Source organism: Mastigoproctus giganteus, chromosome 3, assembly GCF_048544385.1.
Source record: "Mastigoproctus giganteus isolate SK-2022 chromosome 3, ASM4854438v1, whole genome shotgun sequence".
NCBI classification, from domain to species: domain Eukaryota; kingdom Metazoa; phylum Arthropoda; class Arachnida; order Uropygi; family Thelyphonidae; genus Mastigoproctus; species Mastigoproctus giganteus.
Window position 1 is genome coordinate 237,361,836 of NC_143577.1, and position 22,489 is coordinate 237,384,324.

The 22,489-nt window shown below is 34.5% G+C and overlaps 1 protein-coding gene across 2 annotated transcripts in view; it reads right to left on the minus strand.

The window, feature by feature from the left end:
- Positions 1 to 22,489, minus strand: part of Ing3 (Inhibitor of growth family, member 3) — a 114,673-nt gene that overhangs the window by 10,892 nt on the left and 81,292 nt on the right. For both annotated transcript variants that reach the window (XM_090369719.1, XM_090369720.1), the window contains exons 7-10: positions 20,938 to 20,991; positions 17,261 to 17,577; positions 14,085 to 14,263; positions 6,462 to 6,654 (exon numbers count right to left, since the gene is read on the minus strand). In XM_090369719.1, the coding sequence (XP_090225845.1) occupies positions 6,462 to 6,654; positions 14,085 to 14,263; positions 17,261 to 17,577; positions 20,938 to 20,991 (743 nt within the window). The remainder of the gene's footprint in view (positions 1 to 6,461; positions 6,655 to 14,084; positions 14,264 to 17,260; positions 17,578 to 20,937; positions 20,992 to 22,489) is intronic.

A 22,489-nucleotide genomic window follows, 5' to 3' on the forward strand; every position in this document is an offset into this window, starting at 1 on the left:
ATAGGGTTACAATACAGGAACCATTAGCTGGGAGAGATCATGAACTTCTAAGTTAGATGATGAGGAGAAAGGTAGTTGTTAAAGACAAAGGAATGGGTTTCAATTTCAGGTAAGGAGATTATGACAACTTCAGGTGCTACATTGCCTCTATCAACTGGGGAGACAGCTCATACAGTGTAAATACATAACTTCAAAGCTATGGTCACAGAAACCTTGAACCATATATACCATTAAGAAAATACATTGAGTGATCACTGAATTATGACCACCTGCCTAATACTTCGTAGTTCCTCCTTTTGCCCTCAGTACAGTAGCTATCCGTGGCACTGATTCAACAAGATGTTGGAAGCATTCGGAAGGTGTGACCAACCAAGATGTATGTAATGCGGCTAGCAATGCAGGTATGGAGGTGATTGGTGTATCCAGACGCCTTTCTGTAGTGTCCCACAAGTGCTCTTGGGATTGATATTGATGGAGTTTGGAGGCCAATGGCTAGGCGTATTTGTCATCTTGGAAGACACCATTGCCATTTGGGAAAAAGTGTAACATAGTGGGGTGTACACAGTCAGCAAGCAGTTGACGATAGCGGAGACCAGTGATATGTTGTTCCACATGCACCAGGGGATCTAAGTTCCTGTCAGTGAAACATGCCCCACACCATACAACTGCCACCACCACCCTGCACTTTTGATACCATGCATGATGGATCAAGAGCATCATGTTGTTACCAAATCTGTACCAGACCATCCATGGTGTGTAGTAAATAACGTTATTCATCCGAACAGTACACCTTCTTCCAGTCTTCTAACATCCAACATGCATGCTCTTTGCACTAGGCAAGTCTTTTACGCCGATGAACCTTGGTTAGGAGAGGGATGCCATAGGGGTTGCCTGCTGGTATAGCCCATACGTGCGAGTGTGCGATGCATGGTCATGCCAGATATTGTTCTGGGTTGGCCCATGTTGTATTGAGTAGTCAACTCTTCAACAGTGCTGCACCTGTTCGCCTGTACGAGTCTTTGGACCCAGCGGTCACCTCTAACATCAACCTTTCGCTGACCTTTGCAGTTGGGTCATTATCTGACCATTTTGACACCAGTCCTGGTACACTTTAACTACGGCGGCTCTTGAACACCCCACCAGTACAGCTGTTTGGGAAATCGAGGCACCAGCTTGTTGAGCTCCCACAATCTGTCCTTTATCAAAGTCCGATAACTCCTTCCTTTTAACCATCAAGCTCGGAATTTTACTACCCACTGAACCACTGACACCTTATCTGTGCTATGTAGGCCGACTAACTGTGCACTCACGTGGTCAACGGATTGCATTCGGTGATCACTCAGTGTATAGTATTAGGAAGATTCCAAGATGGATGAATAATGAACTAGCAAGTTTAATAGAACAGAAAAAGATGGTATGGAAAAGTTACAAGCTGTAAAAAGCAATGAAGCTTGTAACAGCTAAAAATTGATCTGTATCAATACCCCTGAAAAGGTTAAGGCTGCCAAAGGGAGATTGTGAGAAATCGCTGGCTAAGAGAGCAAAGAACAGAAACAAGGTGTTTACCTCAATGTGTGAATACTATGAAGAAGAAGAGCAAAATCAGATTGGGTCCAATCTGATTTTGCTCTTTTCTTCAATCTCTCATCATAATCTTGCGTAATGGAGTGGGAAAAGTCTTAGATAACCTAGCTCATGTTGTAGATGAATATGTACTTTGCATCAATATTTACAGAAGAAAGACCCTTTATGGTGAGCAGACACAGTAATTGTGCAAGTGAAGCTAGAGATCATGAAATTGGTGATATTGTAATTTCAGATGATTATTTATTAGAAAAACATTTGATTGCACCTAAAGGCAAGTAAAGCTCCTGGAGTTGATGGCACCTAGTAATTTTGAGGGAGGCAGCAAAAGAGTGCATTGAAGTTAATTGAGTTAACAACTAGGCCAGATGTTATTCCCTTGGATTGAAGAAGTGCCAAATGTATTGCCAGTACATAAAGATGATTAAGACTGACGTGGGTCAGTCTTAATCATCTACCACTGAAATCAGATTGGCCAATCTGATTTCAGTGGTAGGGAAAATCATGTAGGCAATGATAAAGAGTGCATTACAGAATCATTTAGATATAAATGGTATTCTGAAGAAAATACAACTTGGTTTTATAAAGTTTTATATATTAAAAATTTAACCAACCTGATTAGCATATTAGAGGAAACCTGATTAAGGTGTATAAGGCTCTGAGAGCAGAAAGTAAAATGAATGAGGATGAAATTTTTAATGTTATATATGATTTCAGAACTAGGAGCCATAAATTAATTTTGGAAGAGGTAGGTTTAAAATGGATTTCAGGAAGTTTTTTTATTTTATTTAAGCTAACAAGTTGTTAATTACTGGAATAAGTTGCCTCTGATGCTGAGAGCTTGGAGAAATTCAAAGGTCAGCTGGATAAGTATCTATGTGAGTAGAGAATAAAATACAGTCTGTCCTCGTATAACACGTGTTTGCATTACACGAATTCGATCGTACACGATTTATAAATAGGGGAACAATGTCGCATATAACACAAACGTAATTCGCTTATGCACGATTCGCCTTTGTGTTTACTAGAAATGGTAGTCGAACGCGGCGGAATCACCACAACTGAACACAACACAGTAGGAATGAAGAGAAGATTCTGAAATTTTGTTTTTATGATTTCGTGGAAGGGGAAACACATTTAACATAACGTAAAAATCAACAGAATTTCAGCTACTGTATCGGTATTATTGCAAATGTAATTAGATCGACTTTTACTACCCGTTTATAACAGACTCCACTAGCAGGAACCACCAATAAACCGGAAACTGCAAATTTTTTTTATTGTTTTATGGTAGTGACCTCCAGAAATATGCTTTAGTAAAACATAAGCATGTAATGTGCGAGAATAGTGTGTTTTCACTTTTACTGCATTGTTTATTCAGTTTGTACACGGGCATTGCATCGTTTATTCAGTTGCTACTTGTTCTCTGTGCGTTTATGTATATCAAGCTTGCCTCCTCATTTTCGTTCAGTTTATAATTGTGCTCTATTCTCAAAAAAATGAGTAAAATACTTGAAAAAAGTGTGAAAAGGAAGCGTTCTGGTGAAAATACTTCAGAGAGAAAAAGAAAAGTAATATCAATAGAAGAAAAATATGAAATTGTGAAACGCTTTGACCGGAATGAAAGAACATGCGATATTGTGCATGCTACAGGCCTAAATGAGGGAACGCTGAGAACAATTAGAAAGAATGCAGAAAAAATAAAAGCAACTTTCATAGCAAGAACAACACAGAGTGTAACAAAATCAGTTAGATCAAGACACAAAGAACTGGAAGAGATGGAATGTCTTTTATCTGTTTGGATAGAAGATCAAACAAAGAAGAGATCAGGAACAAGTTTGCTTACGATAAAAGCAAAGGCATTGGCAATATTTGAAGACCTCAGAAATAAAGCTGAAATCCCTCAAGAAGTGCCTCCCTTTACTGCCACTAGTGGCTGGTTCAACAATTTAAGGAAACGTCACGCTTTCCATAATGCGAAATTATCAGGTGAAGCTGCGAGTGCAGATGAAGCAGCAGCAAAGGCATTTCTGCCGATACTGAAAAAACTAATTGAGGAAGAGGGCTATACACTGGACCAAATTTTCAACTTTGATGAAACCGGACTGTATTGGAAAAAAATGCCATCACGAACATATATCTCAAGAGAGGAAGCACGAGCTCCAGGCTTCAAGGCTGCTAAGGATAGGTTTATCATTATGTTAGGAGCAAATGCAAGTGGCGACTTGAAACTGAAGCCTGTTATAGTTTATCATGCAGCCAATCCACGAGCGTTAAAAGGGATCACAAGGACTACCCTGGGTGTTTACTTTAGGAACAGCAGAAGAGGGTGGATGATAGGGCAGATCTTCACTGAACTTCTACTACATGTGTTTGAGGATGTGTTTCGAAGCTACTGCAAAAAGAAAAATTTGGATTTTAAGATTTTAATTATTTTGGAAAATGCACCAAGTCACCCTCCAACCCTTGCTGAACTATCACCAAACATCAAAATCCTGTTTTTACCACCTAACACAACATCTCTTATCCAGCCACTTGACCAAGGAGTAATTGCTGTTTTTAAGCACTATTACACAAGACGGACATTTAAGATGCTGATAGCAGAAACAGAGGGCGAAAATGCACCAACAGTTAAAGACTTCTGGAAGCGATTCAACATTAAGAATGCAATTTACATAATTGTGGAGGCTTGGAACGAAGTGACAAAAGAATGCTTACATGGTGTTTGGCGGCCTCTTTTACCAGATTTTATTCGTGATTTTAAAGGCTTTGATCCTGTAAATGAGCTTCCTAAATTAAAAGCACATTGTGTTGCCCTCGCAAAGCAGGTTGGCTCTGAGGAATTGGAGGAAGATGATTTAGAAGAGTTGCTTCAGTCTCATGAAGAAGAACTTTCAACTGAAGAACTGCAACAACTTGTTGCTGGAGGGCAGGTGGAAGATGAGAAAGACGAAGTTGAATGCCTGAACGCCACCATAAAACTGTTTTCTACTTCAGAGTTATCTTCAGTTTTAAATTCATTTGAGAAAAGTATGCAATGGCTAGAAGATAACGATTATAATGCAGAAAGAAGCAGAAGAGCACTTCATACAATTCGATCTGCTTTGGAGCCATATAAGCAGCTGCTTTGTGAAAGGAGGAAGATTGCAAAACAACAGAAACTAGATGTCTTTTTTATGAAAACACCCAAGAAAGAGACAGAAAATGAGCCGCAGTCCTCTAGTTCTGGCGTGACCACATTTCGTCCAAAGTCCTCATCGGCATCTCCTCCACCTCCCAGTTCCGATAATGATGACAACCTGCCGCCACTTTCCCCATAATTACGCTGCTTCAACCCCTTTCCCTCAAGCTGTCTTCATTTACTTTTAAGGTAAGAATCTAAATTTAAATGATTAAATTATTAATTTTACATTTTTCAACCGTAAGTGTTTTATTACAATTATTTATTGTGTTTGGTAATGTTTTGGTTAAAAATGTGTGTCCAATCTTGGGTGGTCAGCCCCTAACCCTATTTTTTCCATAGGGCCTGTTTATATTACACGATTTTGCATTGCACGAGGGTTTCTAGGAACACAACTATTGTGTTATACAAGGACTGACTGTAGGTACTTTATTTATTATTATTTAATATAGCAAAAGCATCAGGCTTCTTTGTACCATATGACTAATACACAGTTATGAGTTTAATCTGCCATACATCACTTGGCTGCTCATTTAGACTTAATACATTTATAAGAGGCTATCTCATCTGGGTGGCCAACACTGAAACCTTGAGTTCGAAATTATTGGTTTCACTTTTTTTTTTTTTTTTTTTTGTGATGCTATTTATATTAATATGATATTGGTAACTTGGGCCACACACTGAAGTCTGAAAAGCAGTCTCTGCACAGGACAGACTTTGAATGCAGCAATGTTCATTTTCAAATCCACCATGCCTTTATTTATATTTAAAACAAAATTTAAACTATTGTTTAAGGTAAAAAAACATTTTAACTATTTCATATAATGATTACGGCATAGTGTTTGAGGAAGACATTTTTTTTACAAGTCTCATTACATTGTGCAAAGGATTACATAAATGCCTCAAGTAATATTGGGCAAATACTCTTTCTCTAACAAGTTAATAAAATCAGAAGTTTTAGGACCTTTTTCTCTCTTAGCTGTAGATATTCCATTGCTGGCATGTATGGCTCAAGCTAATAGTTTTGCCAACACCAACAGCAGTTAAGTACTCAACTCTCAACAGATTTTCTGTCATATGTTAATGCACAAGTAAAGCACTGTAAGAGTGAGAGTATCTGAGTTCATTCATTCAATGAATAATCCACAATTTTTCAATATCCCAAAGACAAATCAGCCTGTAAGTTGCAACGATACGGAGAGGGTGTTCATTTGAAGGTGTTGATGGTTAGTTAGTTAGTTATTTTGGTTTTTAGGAGCATTAGCAACTAAGGCCATATTGCTCCGGGATATGCGGTGGTCATTCCCTGACCTTTCCGCACCCTCCATATTTGGTGGTGACGGGCTCGAACCCCGGTCTAATCAAGAAGCGTGTGCTACGCACTGCTGCTCCTTCCCACCTGGCTACGGAGGCGCCGATGTTGATGGAAATCAGTATTGGTTATATTAATAAAATTGAATAGGTTTTAATGACACATTGTCTAAATGGTTGTAAGAATGAAGTAAATTGAATGTTAGCTTTTTTTCTCTCCTTCATTGTCACTGTATTAATATTGTAAAATAAATCCTATAGTAATAAAGTTAATTCAGATTACTTAAATATCTACAAATTTTGATAAAAAAAAATTGCTTCCAAAATAAAATGCAGTTTATCAGTGAATATAAAATAAGCTAATTGTTTACAGTTAATTACTTACATCTTCATTATCACAGGCAACCATATCCCCATAAGACACTTGATTACAGATGCAATAACGAGGCTCACTAGGATCAAATTGCCAGTCTACCGGTAAGCCATTCTCATCTACTAATGAGGAGTCACCAGAATCTTCACAGGGTGGTGGTGGGGGTGGAGGTTCAACAGGTTGTGATTGTGAAGCACGTGCTGCCCTATAAAGATAGAAAGCGTATAACACCACTCTTAAAACTAAAATTATGGCAGTGGTTACTTTGATTGCAGTATTCATGTAATATTATAGTAACTATCTGGTACCACTAATACAATCCTCCAAGTTTCAATAAAACAAAGGCAGTTTTATATTTCTAATAGAAATTTAATAATTTATGCATTCTGTCTTAACAGAATTTTATGTATATACCATTTAAGTGACACATTCATGCTCAAACCACAGTGATTATTTTTTTTGAGTCTACATATAAAAGGTAGAGATATAGGTGATGAAGCTTGTGTAAATTTCAGATCAATGGCTCCAGTTCTTTTACTTTGCAATTGAAATTTAAAGGTTACATTTTCAAAGAACGGAAGAAAAAAGGTTTAATTTGTTTCTGCAAAATTATTAAAATCATATTTCAAAATAACTGTCATTGAACTAGCCATAATTGTGTAACAAAGTGATCATTACACCTTCTTTGAATCCATAAGAGTACAGGTAACCCTCGTATAACACAGTAGTTAGATTCCTATAAAATCTCATGTAGTGCGAAACCGTGTTATATGGGACTAAGAACCAGTACGCAAAAGAGGTTACGTTCCAAAAGCTAACAAAAAAATACACCATTTTTCTTAAAACTATCGGAAACTTAATTTTTATTAAAAATAGTAATAACTGAACAAAAGTCTTACAAACTGTGATACATACATATTTGTTAGATAATGTACGTTCACTTAATTTTCTTCCTCTTCATCGCTGCTAAGCACAATCAAACGAGAACGTTTTCTCTGTTGCAGAATACCTCTGAACTCTCTTTTGCAACATCTAGATTTCATGTATCTTCTGCTCTCTCAAAAAAAAAAAAAAAAAAAATCAGTAATCTGGGTTTGTTTGCTTTTGCTTGATAGATCTTTGTAAATTTCATGGTATGGAACTAAGTATTTTTGAAGCTCCCTTTTGAACTTTGTGCTCCTTTCAGTCGAAGGATCTGCATCCAAAAAACAAGATTCTAATTGCTCGGCTAAGTTTATGCTTTCATTTAGTGTAAAATTTGGAACTTCAGAATTTTCATCTATGCCATCATCCTCTGAATTGATTTGATTTACCTCTTATACCATTTCCACCAAATCCGCTTCGCCAGCCTTTTTTCTACCAGTAATTCTTGAACGCTTCAGTAGTCATATCATTAAAACCTCTCCCTCCTACTGACTTAGCAAGTTGTACTATCGCACTGATTCCATTTTCTGCCAGTTTGACCATATTTCCTGAATAAACTGACTCTGGCCATACATTTTTCCAACACTCAGTTAATGTTGACGGTTGGTTTTACTTTGAGTGATAAAGCTATGATTCTAATAGTCCACAACTGAAAAATATTTCCATGCCTCCATCACTTCAATAGATTTGGAATCATTTTTTTCCAAAATCCATTGTAACGATTTTCTGATGTAATGAGTTTTAAAGGAAAATTAAAGAAGTTGTATTAGATGGTAGGAATATTACTTCAATGTTTGGATGACTTAAATCTTTTGGATGGCCTGGTGCGTTATCCAATAGTAATAAACTTTGAAATCTAGATTTTTTTTTTCCACAAGTTCAATAGCACAGAATCTAATACAGGGATTTCTTAAAGTAAAATTTCTGGGATTTCCCAGTTTTTTTTGCATAACGATTAGCGAGCCAAAAGCGGAGATGTACAAAAAAGATTGGAAATGTTCAAAAATTACATCCAACATAATAGCAGGGTTCCCCCTGCACAAAAGCTCAAAAATATCATGTTATGTGAGGTTTGTCACAATTCTCTAACCATGTTAGAGAGAAACTGTGTTATATAAGTAGCGTGTTGTGCGAGGGTTGCTGCAATTTATCAATCATGTTAGATCGAAACCATGTTATACAGGGGTTGCCTGTATTCAAAAAAGTTGTTTCATAATATACCAGTATATCATTTGTGAGGAAATGATTAAAGCAAGCAGATTTCTTATATGAGGAAAAGTTAAAAAGTAAACCCTTTTTTTTTTCTTTTCTTTTGAAAACAATTCATACAGTTGTATGAACGAAAGCGCAATCCACATGTGCATTTTCCCTACCAGTGGATACGAAGTTTTATTTATTTTTTTGCCAGCAGCATCAGTGGAAAGTTATAATGCAATCATATATGAACATTTCTCATTTTTTCATGTACGTCAACAATACCATAGGCACTCTAAAATAAAATATAACTGCAATAATTATTTTATTCTAAAATATTTTCATAATGTCATTCCATTCCACTTTTAGCACTCTTGCACAAAACACTCATTAAGATAAGATAACACTTCTAGAATTACAAGGACAGTCACAAAACATCAAAAACAACTGTCATTCTTTCTAGACAACTTTCTCTAAGATGAGATTTTTACAGTATGAACAAATAAGTGACTCTCTGAAAAATCATGCTTATTCTCACAGTTTATTATTATTTTTACATGATTCAGAGTTCTGTTCAAAGAAAATAAATTTGAAAAAAAAAAAAAATAATAAATAATAATGACTTTTGATTCCATTGTCACTAGAAGTAAACTAATTTTATTGCTTCCATCACAAACTTCCAAAATGTCTCTGAAAGGTAAACAAGATCTCTGAGGGAATACCTGCATGAAGAAAGATTTAAAAAATACTAGGTTGTCCCCCTCCCCCATACCATTCACAGGAATAACTGCTATATTAATTTTTATAGGACCCTCAGCAACTAAGGCCATGTTACTTTGTGTATATTGTCTATAAATTGCGGCATGTGTCCTGAGGTCGATTTTTTTGTTTTTTTTTGCCGGACGAAAAACCCCGAGTTTCCAGGAGGAAAAAACCATGCTACCCTCGCCCAACTTTTGCCACATTGTGAAAAAGACCCATAAAAATTCCTCCCTTCATTGACAGGATTTGAATTGGGGTATTTAAGCCAGTGTGGGGAGGAGGGCAATTCTATTAACGCTGATAATTCATTCCGTAAAAACAGAGCGCTAAGTGAATCCGCGCTAAGCGAGCGTCGCATTCCCATAAGGTAACATATCTATTTGTGAGTTGCGGTCGGTGCCATAGGATATTTCCTAATCAATAATAAACGGTAGTGAAAAGATGCACAAATGTCGGTCAAAATATTTAATATTCAAATATCTGTACATATAAAATATTCCGCATTACATACGTATATAATTATGTGGTAACTATTTACGTATCAAAATTAAACTTAAAATTCCAATTAAAATCATGAATTTAATTGATCTAAATTGATTTAATTTAATTGATGAATTTAATCATGAAAAATGTGTCTATTTTGGGTTGAACTTTGGCCCTCTTCCAAATAAAATAAAAGGGGTATTAATTTTAAATCCCCCGCAGCGTTACCACCCAACAATAAAGTCAACCGATCCTTCGCCGCTTTGAAACCTGGCATGTTTTTTTTTACCTCTTTCAATAGGAAACTTCTTTTAGGCATTCATTTCCACAAAAGTCTATGTTAAAAACTTGTTGAGAAGTATAACACATAATATCCCTCTTCAATAATTTTAACAAGTTCTTTTTTGAAAGTTTCGGCTCCTTCTGCACTGGATTTTAAATCTATTCAACCAGCCCTTACTAGTTTTAAATGGTTCCACATTTTTTTTTTTTTTTAGGTGAATTTTCTTCAGATCATCATATTGGCTAATCTCTCTCTCTCTTTTTAAATAAAATTTAACTTAACTGAATTCTGCATTGGATATTATCTTCAATAAAATTAGTTAAAGTCTTTCCATTTCAATCCTAATAGTCGGCCTAGCCCTAGTTGCTTGCAGTGGAACAGCTATCTTTCCTGCTGCTAAAATTAATTCTTTATTTTTTTTTATAATTGTTCTTACAGTTAAACTTGCAAGTCCTAAATTACGGCACACATCCACTTGTCTTTAACCGGAATCGATTCGCTTCAAAACGTCTAATTTGATTTTCAAATTCAGTCTTTTTTCTTACATTTATGTCTTCGTACTGCACTCAGACGTTGCTTTTTCATTCTTATTGGCTATTATTAACTCTTCGAAAAAATGTAACTGCATTGGTTGCATTAATTATGATACAATGTTCAAGTAAACTGTCCGTTACGCACAATGTCTAATTAATACTGTACTGAGTGATGACTAGACTTCGCATAAATGCATATAACGCAAATATTACAAGCAATATACTTGATCATTTTTTAAAATGTTGATCTCGGAACTACGTAACAAGTCACTGTACTGCAATTAAATTAGTGTGCGAGAAAATTTCACTGAGCGTGGGAAAATTTCTCAAGTCGGCGTGGGAAACATTTTAATGCCATTTTGCTATTCATTTTCAAGCTATCGACTCCATCAAATGAAACGATTTCGTTAAATATGCCAAAAATGCAATCTGTAAAAGAGCGTTATAGTGATCTGTGACAGCGTTATAGTCAGATAGGGGTTATAATATAAGGACAGCGTTATAGCGAATCGGCGTAAAGCGAACCGTGTTATAACGGGGGCCTGCTGTATTATCAAAACCTTCCCCTCCTACTGACTTAGCAAGTTCTGCTATCACATCGATTCTGTTTTCTGCCCATTCCATCATATTTCCTGAATGAACTGACTCTGGCCATACATTTTTTCACATGCACTTAACGGTGACGGTTTTACTTCTTTCAGCAATAAAGCTATGATTCTGATACAGTCCACAACTGAGAAATGTTTCCATGCCTCTATTACTTCAATAGATTTGGAATCAATTTTTTCCAAAATCCATAACGATTTTCTGATGGAATGAATTTTAAAGGTGTATATAATGTCTTGATCTAATGGCTGTATTAACCCAGTACAACTGTGGCGGTAAAACTTAACTTAAACATTTGGATGGCCTGGTGTGCTATCCAATAGTAATAAAACTTTGAAATCTAGGTTTTTCCACAAGTTCAATAGCACAGAACGTAACATGGGAATTTCCCAACAAAATAAAATACAGGGATTTCTCAATTTTTTTTTGACTAGCAAGTCAACGGCGGGGGATTCAAAAAGAGTGGAAACATTGAAAAATTACATCCAACATAATATCACTGTTTTCCCCGCAGGAAAGCTCAAAAATACCCTGTTATGCAAGGTTTACCAAAATTCTCTAGCCGTGTTATAAAAGTACTGTGTTGTGTGAGGATTGCCAATTTATCAATAGTGTTAGAGTGAAACAGTGTTGTAGAAGTACCGTGTTATGCGGGGGTTGCCTGTACTGTAAACCAAAAACATAGAATATATCTTAAAAGTTTTAATAATATCTTAGAATTATAGCAACATGAATTTTAATATTTCTTGGTATGATATTCATTTTCATTGGATAAGTACATTATTATTATTGGTCCTGAAAATAAATGATTGCTGTTACTGAAGATATTATTTGTCCTTATTATTCAATATAGTGTCAGAATGAAATTATAAAGGGTACCATTTTGAACTAGTTCTTGCCTTTTATTCCAAAAACTGCTAAATGGTATATAAAATGTACAACACACCCAATATTGGATTCCTTTTTCTGCACTCACTAGAATATTAAACTGAACGTTGACATAAAAGAGTAAAATACAAAATGTAACATCTAAAATTAAAAGATCAGTCAATATAATCAAATAAATCTAAAATACATAAGTATTTTTTTTATTTTAACTTTTAAATGATAATTTCATTCTAATATATTCAGTCCATAAAGTGAACAGTGCTAGAAGGCAGCCTCTGACTACACCCCAAACAGATTCCCCACCACACACACACACACACACATACATGCTTTCTAAACTTTGTAGCTGGCTGAATTAAAGTCTCCTCCTCATACTATTTTGATTATTGCATATATAAAACAATACTCAAAATTACCAAAATTTTTCATAAACTGAAGGAATAAAAGTCTGCAGCCTAAAGTGAAATCCTCTTAAATGATGTGGAAAAGCAGTAAAAATGAATGGAGGATATTAGAGGGATCATATCTTAAAGGGGCATCAGTGTAAAGCAGTGACACCAATCCACACTATTTGAGATATAATACAAATGCTTCTTATAACAGATATTCAAGAGGATTTTTAAGGATATATGCTACAATGTATAACACATGGCTTTGCAGCATTTTTGCAGTCAGCTCCACTGATAGCACAACTGTAGGCAATTAATAATGCAATAGCACTTGATTATTTTGTGAATGAGCACATTTTCTTCTTTTAACTTCAAATTAAAAATGAAATAATTTTATTAACTTATTGACATTTTCTTAACCTAACCAGATGTAACAATTTCATTAAGATAGGTTAGAGAAAGTATGCAGCCTGTTTACCACTATGGGAAAACTGCTGTAGCTCTCTGGTGATTTGGTCATGTAATATAGACTTTCACTAATCATGATTTACAGCTGGACATTTCCAGTTGTAGCTAAGTGAAGTTGTAAGGAAAAGTACAAGATATACTTTGCCTAGAAACAAATTCTTGCTGTGAGTTACAAGGTGGGAATAGTTTGAGTGGCTTTTGAAACATTTTTGAAATTCTTACCAAAGTGATATCAAGTAAAAATATATTAAAAAAAAAAAGTTGAGCTCTACATGAAAATAAAGATCTGAAATGTCAAGTTTACCAAGAGTAATAAAAGTATTGGTAACAGGCTCAGCATGATTCCTTTAAAGATCAATAGTTAGAACAGGAGCATGTCAAAATCAACATAATATGCTTTGCCAAGAATTAATAATTTTGCTGATACATTTTAATATCACACAAAAATGACAGTAAAAAAAGCTATATTTTTACATCAAAGTAAAGGGGTTTGAGATCCTGAATTTACTGAAGTGTGTGGCTCCCAATGGGTTCTCTGACCTGCTGTTACTATCACTGTTGCCGATGGCTTGCCTATTTCCTCTATTTCTTACTTAATGGAAATGCTACATCTGGTTAGTTTTAGAAAATGGGGATAAGTTAATAAAATTTTTATTTCTAATTTGTAATTAAAAGAAGACAATACATTTTCTCAGCATTGTTTCTTGATGTTTTCAAGTGTCATTGATCAGATCAGAGTTTGCTGACTGCAAGGGAATGCTGGAAAGTAACCCAACACACATATTTCTAATCACAGTCATCCAAAACCTTGTGTATATGAAACAATTCTAAATTTATCTAAGTTGCTGCAAGATCAAAGAGTGGTATTTTATGTTAGCCCTTATTTCAAATTTCTCTATTTTCATTTCTTATCTGGTTACTAAAAAAAGGGAAGGGGAAATGATAATATTTGGTATACAATACACATTTGATTATAAGAGATGCAATTAAAAATTGTGTATTACATGACATTTTTGTCTTTGATTAGTAAAAATGTGTTTATTTACAATGATCAATTCTTTCCCTAAAAATAAGCCTTCAAAAAAAATTGTGCAGATTAACTTACTTTTTTGACCTATTACTAGAACTTTTAACTTCAGGTGGATTTCCTGAGGTTCCAGAAGTCACAGTTAATGAACCAATGTCTCTACTACCCAAAGTAAATTCCCGTCCAAGAGTTGGGAGGCCTGAGTTAATCGCTTCATAGCTTGCTTTCAAACTAGCTGTTCTCCTACCTTGTTGCATCTGCAAGAAAGAATGAGAAGGTCAAAAATTGATACTTTCAAGAATAATGTACTGAATAAAAGAATAAATAACAATACATTGGAATGTTAAATTCTTCACTCTTCCATTCAAACTGTTTTTGTATTATAATAATCAACAATTAAACTTTAATCCGGAAGAATAACTTCTATCACTTTTAGAAAAATAATATAGAAGTGTCCATTTAATTTGATGCACCTTTTGGCAATATAGTTTTTGTCTCTTCTGATAACTCTGCTATTGTTACTAGAGGCAAAAAAAAAAAAAAAAAACAATAATAAGTATATCTTCATAAAAACAGCAAGTAATGTGAATGAACAATAAATATTCCAAAGAAATTATTAAAAAACATTAAAATGAATAGGAAAAAACTGAGTTCACGAGCTAGAGAACTTGCAAGTTAATTGCATTAGAAAATTAATCAGGGCAAAGTCTTAATTTTCCTAGTAGCCAGTGCTAATATACAGTAGAGCATTGATAATCTGAACTAATTGGGACCGGGGATAGTTCGGACTTTTGAACTTATCAAAAATGTTCTGGAGAGTAAAAAAAAAAAAAAAAAAGGTTTAGAAATAAGTTTTACTTGCGTATTTTTATTCATAGGTAACAAAACAAGTGTAACTTTAACCACAATAACATACCTATAGGCCTTTAACAAAAATAATTACTTATTTTTTTGCTGCACCATTTTCAAATTTTTTTCCTTTTCTGTCAGATCTTTCTCTTTTCAGCAAGATAGCTGAGAGTTGGATAGCAATCAGTTTGCTGATTGTTTGTCAATTCAGGTTATTTGTCGATTTTGGCGTATAATTTAATTTTGTTAATTGGTAAGGTAATAAAAGTGTAAATTTGTGGTTTATGTCTTCATTTTTATAGCCTGTGGATAATATTCCTCCAAATTTTGCTTATTAGAATTGCCGTTTAATAGAATCAAAATTCAATTCGAAAACGTGATCACAATAACCGGTGCTTACTGTAATTATTTTATGGCACCAGCATAAAAAAAAATAATAAATGCTGGCTCGTTCGGGATTTCAACACTCTACTATATTCCACTTTTATGGGGTAATAAAGGAACTTACAAAGCTGGTTCTGTTTTTGACAGAAATATAAGTCTACAGCCAAAAGAACATTTATGGATGATGGTATAATGCTGTCATCAAAGAGCAATGAGTAACTGGGATGAAAGTGTACAAAAGTAAGTCATCTAGAATTCGATTACATGGATGAAAAGCACATCTAGAGCCTATACTGACTGATTTCCAATGTAACAGGTGACTACAACAGGCAAAGCACCATGTACAAGTGGACCACGGTACTTTACCTATAAAATCATAAATCTGAAACAATGAGACCAGGACGAAAGCATCCAAGAACAGTAGGTCACCTAAAAATTAGACACGTGGAGGAAAAGCTCAGCCAAAGTCTTTACTGACTCATTTCAAATGCAACATATGATTACAAAATGTAAAGCAGCATGTGTGAATTAAAATGGAAAACACTAGTAACCAAATTGAATTTTGCATTACTGAGAATTAACAGTATTAAACACAACAAAAAGATGGCTACAACAGCAATGGAGCACAGTCAAAATTATAATATTGAACTAAGGCATTTTTCAATTCCATAGCTTGATGTGAAGATATTCTATACGAAATACTAAAGTAAAATTACCTACTACAGTGAATGACTGGTGTTCTAAAGCTGATATATGTTTTTGGTGGTGGAAAAAAAATAGGGGAAATCTTACACCTCTGGAACTTATTGAAGCCTTTTCAAAAGGAAATGATCTAAGCACTTTTTGAAAAGGCTTCAATAATTTCCCTATTACTATCAACATTTACAAATTAATGGTGAGTGACAAATCCAATTGGTGGCAGTCTCCAGGAAGGAACTTGGATAATCTCTAGCCATTTTCAATCTGTATTTTCAGAATTTTCAATCTGTATTGAAAATTCATGGTGTAAAAGGCATATTACACAAAAAAACTTAGTTGAGATACCAGCAGAACATCATCAATGATCAATTATCAGTTTTTTCTTTCTTTCCATGTGCAAGATAAAATAAATAGTGATTTTCATAACTCACAAGATAGAGTGCTCAATCAATTAAAGTTATGATATAAAGGTGCATATAACATTCTGAAAACAAGCATAATTAAAGTAAGACTATTTTCCTGGAACCTCATTGCTGCCAAAAGACAAATTGGCAATTCAATGCTCAAAAGATGCTAAGTAGACTTATAAACAAAGGGAGTTGGCTTATTTGCAATTTTTTTTATGTTAAAATGCCTAATAATGGCAATGATTCATATGTTTCATGTCCAGTTGAGTGGATACAACATATATAGTATACGTCCAGTTTTCATGTACCTTGAAAACAAATTAACTTAAAAATATGGTACTGAACTAAGGCATCTTTCAACTTCACATCCTCTTCACACTCCCTTTACTGAGAAATAATTTGCACAACTTAAATCTTGAGGTCAATTTTCATTCCCATATTACTTTATAAATATTATATTTACATGATGATATTTAAATGAATTGTTTTCAATAATTTACTTCTTTGAAAATTGCATCTCTTTTTGGTAAATTGACATATAGCCCATTCTATATATTTAAATCTGTTAGTCTGGTGTAGATTTTTCAACATACTGTCAAAATTTCATGATTTGGATAGATGGCAACTTTGGTCCCATTGTGGAGCACATAAAAACTCACATGTGTATTTGGCAGCATCTCCAAAAAAGTAAAAAGGATAAAAAAAACACTGCAGGATTACCACTTTTAGTGCCATTTTTAAAGTTGGGTAAATGAAATGAATTTAAAGAAAGTAAGGGCATGTGGCAAAGCAAGACAGAGTATGTACTACTAAACAGGAAGTATATTGTGCACATTCCATCTGCAAAGCATCGCACCACATTTGCATAATAAAAATATCCTGTAAAAATTCTTTAGCATTTTCATTCTAATTTACCTGTTGTGTCGCTGCAATTGCTTGAGATGCAGCAGCAGCAATAGCATTGCTGCCAGCACCTAGTCCATAACCAAGTGGTGGCTGTGATACATTCACTCCTTTGTCTGATGCTGAACTTCCACCTGAACTATTACTACTAGTAGATGACGATGATGAAGTTGAGGATGATGAATGACTCGAAGATCCAGCAGTTGGGCCTCTGTTAGTGATGGTTTCCCGCATCACTTCTGTTACTATAGTTGATAATACTTTATCTGTTGCCACTCTCTTTTCAGGAGGATGACTTGTGTTGCTTCCTTGCTGGGAATATTTTCTTTCTGTAAATATTTTTTCAATAACATGATGCAATTTAATTTATGATCATAATGAAGTAAAAAAGTAAACAGAAAAATGTCATACAAAATAAGTAAACTTGAATAATGTGAAACCCTAAATACAAACCTTTTTGCTATTCTTTAAGGTACAAAAATATACATTGAAATCCTTATTTAATGAATCTTTTAAGGATGGATTTCTTACATTAACTCAAGGTTTTCACTAAATGGAGGTATGCAAACTATATCAAAAAACTATTCATCTTATAAGACTTAAAACTGTAGACCTTCCACCAATATCAGACTAATGCAGAGGTTCCCAAACTGTGTACCGCAGCACCCCAGGGAGCTTCAGCGAACTCACAGGAGGGCCATGAGATATTTTAATTTTCGAGGGAAACACAGCGATACTCGACATCTGTCGGACACCACACGAACTACTAGCTCAAGGTAGTTGACAGTTTCAACATTACTTATTAAGTTGTTTGGATCTAACTACTTAAAAAAAGGAGCTGTTAGGTATTTCTTTTAGCCTAGGGGCACCATGAAAAAATTACTGAGACACCAAGGGTGCCATGAACCGAGAAAGTTTGGGAACCTCTGGACTAATGCATTTAGCAGCAAATCCAGGGGCTATTACTAAGTAAAAAATGAGGCTTTATACCCAAAATTTTACTTGAGTTCTTTAATGGCCATACGATCTTGCATCTCCCATATTGTGAATATAGTTCATTATTAGGTTGTTCAGATCTTCACAGTGTCTGCCTACCCACCAATCTATCTGACAACAGAGTTAATAGAGTTAAAACTGCAGTATGGGTACTGGCATTCTTTTTTAATAAATCAAATATAATTCTCTCTTTCAGTACTTTTTCTTTGTGGTAGTACAATACCAAGGCAACTTGTAGTGGAGGGACTCCACAATACAAGATTGATGCATTTAGTAGTAAGCCAGTTTGCTTGTTGCTACGTAAAAATGAGACTCTACCCTACTATGATGTTCTAAAGCTTTCGTGGCATGAGGCTTTTCTCCCTAAATTTTACTTGAAGACTTACTGTATATAATTAAGACAAAATGGTATTAGCATATGATGCAAGAAAGCAAGCTTATACAGCACCCCAAAAAAAAAAAAAAAAAAAAAACCACTTCTCATTTCGCCCATTCATTCCCTCCAATAGTTTGTGTAGTTCTTTCCTGAATTTAAGTATAAACATCCACAAAAACAAATGAAAGCCTGTTCCAACTATCAACCACTTGCTGGCTAATGGCAAACTTCTGCACATCTATTCTTTAACTGTCCTTCCTCGATTTGAATCTGTGATGCCTTGTGTGTAGTCTGACCAAGAGGAAGAATCCCATCAGCGTTGAGCTTGCTCAATCCATTCAAAGACTTAAACACCTCAATCAGATAACCTCACAGGTGCCTAGTCTCTAGGTGTTGCAATTTTCCAAACCAAAGCCTTTCTTTGTAAGAGCACTCCTTTGTTCCCCTCACCAATCTCGTTGCCCTTCTCTGTACTTGTTCCAGCAGTTCTACCTCTTCCCTAAAATGAGGCCTTCAGACCTGTATGCAGTACTCAAGATGTGGCCTGACCATTGTCTTATACAATGGGATAATCACCTCTTTATCTCTGCTAGCAAAATTCCTGTATATCATTAACAAAATCCCATGAGCTGTCCTGGCAACCTGTCTGCACTGCTCGGAGAACTTCATATCTGATTGTACAATTACCCTAGATTTTTTTCATTTTCTGCTACCTTGAGTGTAGTACCACACACACACACACACACACACACACACACACACACACACACACACACACACACACACACACACACACACACACACACAGTTGGTAAATTAATCTGGGGTTACTGCTACCCATGTGCAGTACTTTGCATTTGTCAATGTTAAACTTCAATTACCATTTTTCAGCCGATCTGCCTAACCTTTCTAGATCCTTTTGCACTAGCATGCTATCATTACTACCGTTAACTACCCTGCCAATCTTTGTATCATCTACACACTTGGACATTAAGCCTTATATGCCTTCGTCAATATCATTGATAAATATAGAAAACAACAATGGGCCCAATACCAAATCCTGGAGAACTCTATTAATAACATTAGTCCACAAAGAGCAGTGTCCACTGATTACCACTCTCTGTCTTCTCCCACTCAGCCATCCCTTTAAAAAATAATTCCTTTATATAAATAAACTTGGGAACAGCAACTGAAGTCATTATTATCATCTATAGAAGAGGTGAAATGAGATTGTTTCACTATATTAAATAATACAGTTTGTGTAAATTCTGTCTGTTAAGGTGAATTAGTAGCAATAGCATCTCGGATAACATTTTGATGAAATTATAATATACCTGAAGAAAAGAATATTAAAGTTTTTGCTGTCAATGTGAATAAAATTATCAGGTGTGTTTAGATACATAATAAGCTTTTGCACATGTTAATACAGTGGGTTTGTTCAAAGTGTTAAGTAAAGGCACTAAATTATCACATCAAACAAAACACATACTATAATTATTAACACTTTTTTTAAACTTAAAGCTAAAAGTACAGTCACAACTATGGTAAGCAAATTAGCCCGAGAGGCTATTTTAAATGTCCAGAAAATCAGAGCCAATGTTATGACCACTGTAATATTAATTTCACCTCAATGAATGCCACTCTCAAACAGTGATAAATGATGAACATTATAATAATAAGCAATAAAACTCAAAACAAAATCCAGTATAATTTTCTATAATATAAATTTAATTAGTTGGTCAATGTTAATTTAATAAGCCATAAAATTAAGTAATTATTATATATTGTAGGTACACTTAATGTTTAAAACTCGAATGTAGACTGCCTCTTAAAATAGTTATCCTCTGCACGTTAATATGGTTACAAACTGTATGTTAGTTACTCCCATACAGCTAATAGTGACTTAATTTGCTGTTGTGAAATATACACAAATAAATACAATTAGTTAATTAACATCCAACATTTTTGTATAATCTTGTTCTTTTTGTGCATCAAGTACAGTGTGACAGTTCAACTGGTAATCTAGTTCATACAGTTTTTTATACATTATATCTATACAAGAATATTTACAGGCTGATTTATATGTTATGCGGGCTGAAAGCTTAAGAACAGGGACAATTTAAAAACGGTAGTTACTTTTCTGAGACCCTGTACATTTTTAGATCTAGAATAGCTATAAAGAAGAGAAGAATCAGTGACAGAAATGTTTTATAAAATATAATGGGAAACACTATGATATTACTAAAAACATTTTAATGGAATTCATTTTATTTTTTTGATCACTAAGAATAATATAATTTAATTTTAAAATACTTACTTTCACCCTTTACATTATTAACTGTAGGTGGAGGATTGTCCAGTTCTAATGATCCTATAACAAGAATATGGCAATTGTAAAAACATTATTAACTAAGTTGGTTAATAAATAAATAAACAGAAATTTTAAAAAATTTAAAGGCTCAGAAGTTTACACAGCAGATAAACCAACACAACAGCTTACAATGGGCTATGCACTTTTTGTGGCACTGTATGTTGCTTGATCTCTCACATGTATGGAGTGAGACAGGAGTCTGGACCCATAGGAAATACACGTGCCATTTTCTTATGGTTACAAAAACACGCTCCTAATATTTTTTTTACATATTTCAGAAATCAGAATACCCTGATGACTAACCACTAGATGACAGTGATCACAGTGCACTGACTTGGAATTTAATTAAAGATATAACTACTGTCAAGGGTAAAGAGAAAGGCTTTTGCTTTTATAAGGGTGACTACAGTGGTCTCAGACAGTTTTTAAATTCTATACAGTGGGACCAACTGATGATGTTACCAGGAGCAAATTCTAAATGGAAAGCATTCAGGGAAGTAATCATAGAAGCCACTAAGCTTTTCATACTAATGAAGAAATACTGTTCAAGGCTTAGATCTAATATGCTAAGAAAAACAGCAAGGATTTCTTTACTTTCTGATATCCATTTACTTTCTAAATGGATATCAGATGAACTATTGAGACAAGTGGCAGAGAAGAAAAGTGCGTGGGATGCATATAAATTATCAGGTTATCCAGAAGCCTATGGTAGATATAAATTAGTTTGTAACTAAGTCACAAAGTAGGTTAGGCAAGCTAAGGCAGATTATGTCTTTGGAAAAGAATACAAAGAAAAGCAACAAAGACTTCTATGCTTATATTAACAGTTTATAAACTAACGAGAGGAATTACCTTGATATAAGCATGCAGAACACTTCTTTCCTAACACTCTCTTTGAATAAAATAATTTAAAATAACTAAACGAATTCTCTATATTCGGAGAAAAAACATTAGCGATAAAATGAAACTAAAAAATTTGCTGTTGTGAAATTTAATTACAATATTCTGAGTATTAAAATACTGGCACAAGCTACTTCATTTAGTATTGTGAAACTCTTGTTAAAATAACGATATTTAAAGAAGCAACGATTTCTTCGGGAAGTTAGGAAATTACGCAATAAATTTTTAAAATATTTACATGCCAGTGATTGGTCTTTATTAAAGACCTCAATTAATTTTCAGGTTGATGCTTTAGCAGTGGAAAAAAAAAACTGACACCGCAACAAACTTAATGCAATATCCTGAAAATTTGGCAATATGCATAAAATTTATACTGAACATCCCCTTAGGTCTCATTCTGCACCAGATCAACCACATATAACCAACCTCTCTTTGTTCAATTTGACTCGAAACCAAATTTAACTTATAACTGAAGGATTAAATTACAATTTACCACCACGTATTTTGCCTAAGAAACAGCTAATTGTAAATGTCAAATTCGGTTTCTGCAACATACCACAAAAAGATAATCATTCAGCAGATAAACCAGGTTATAAAT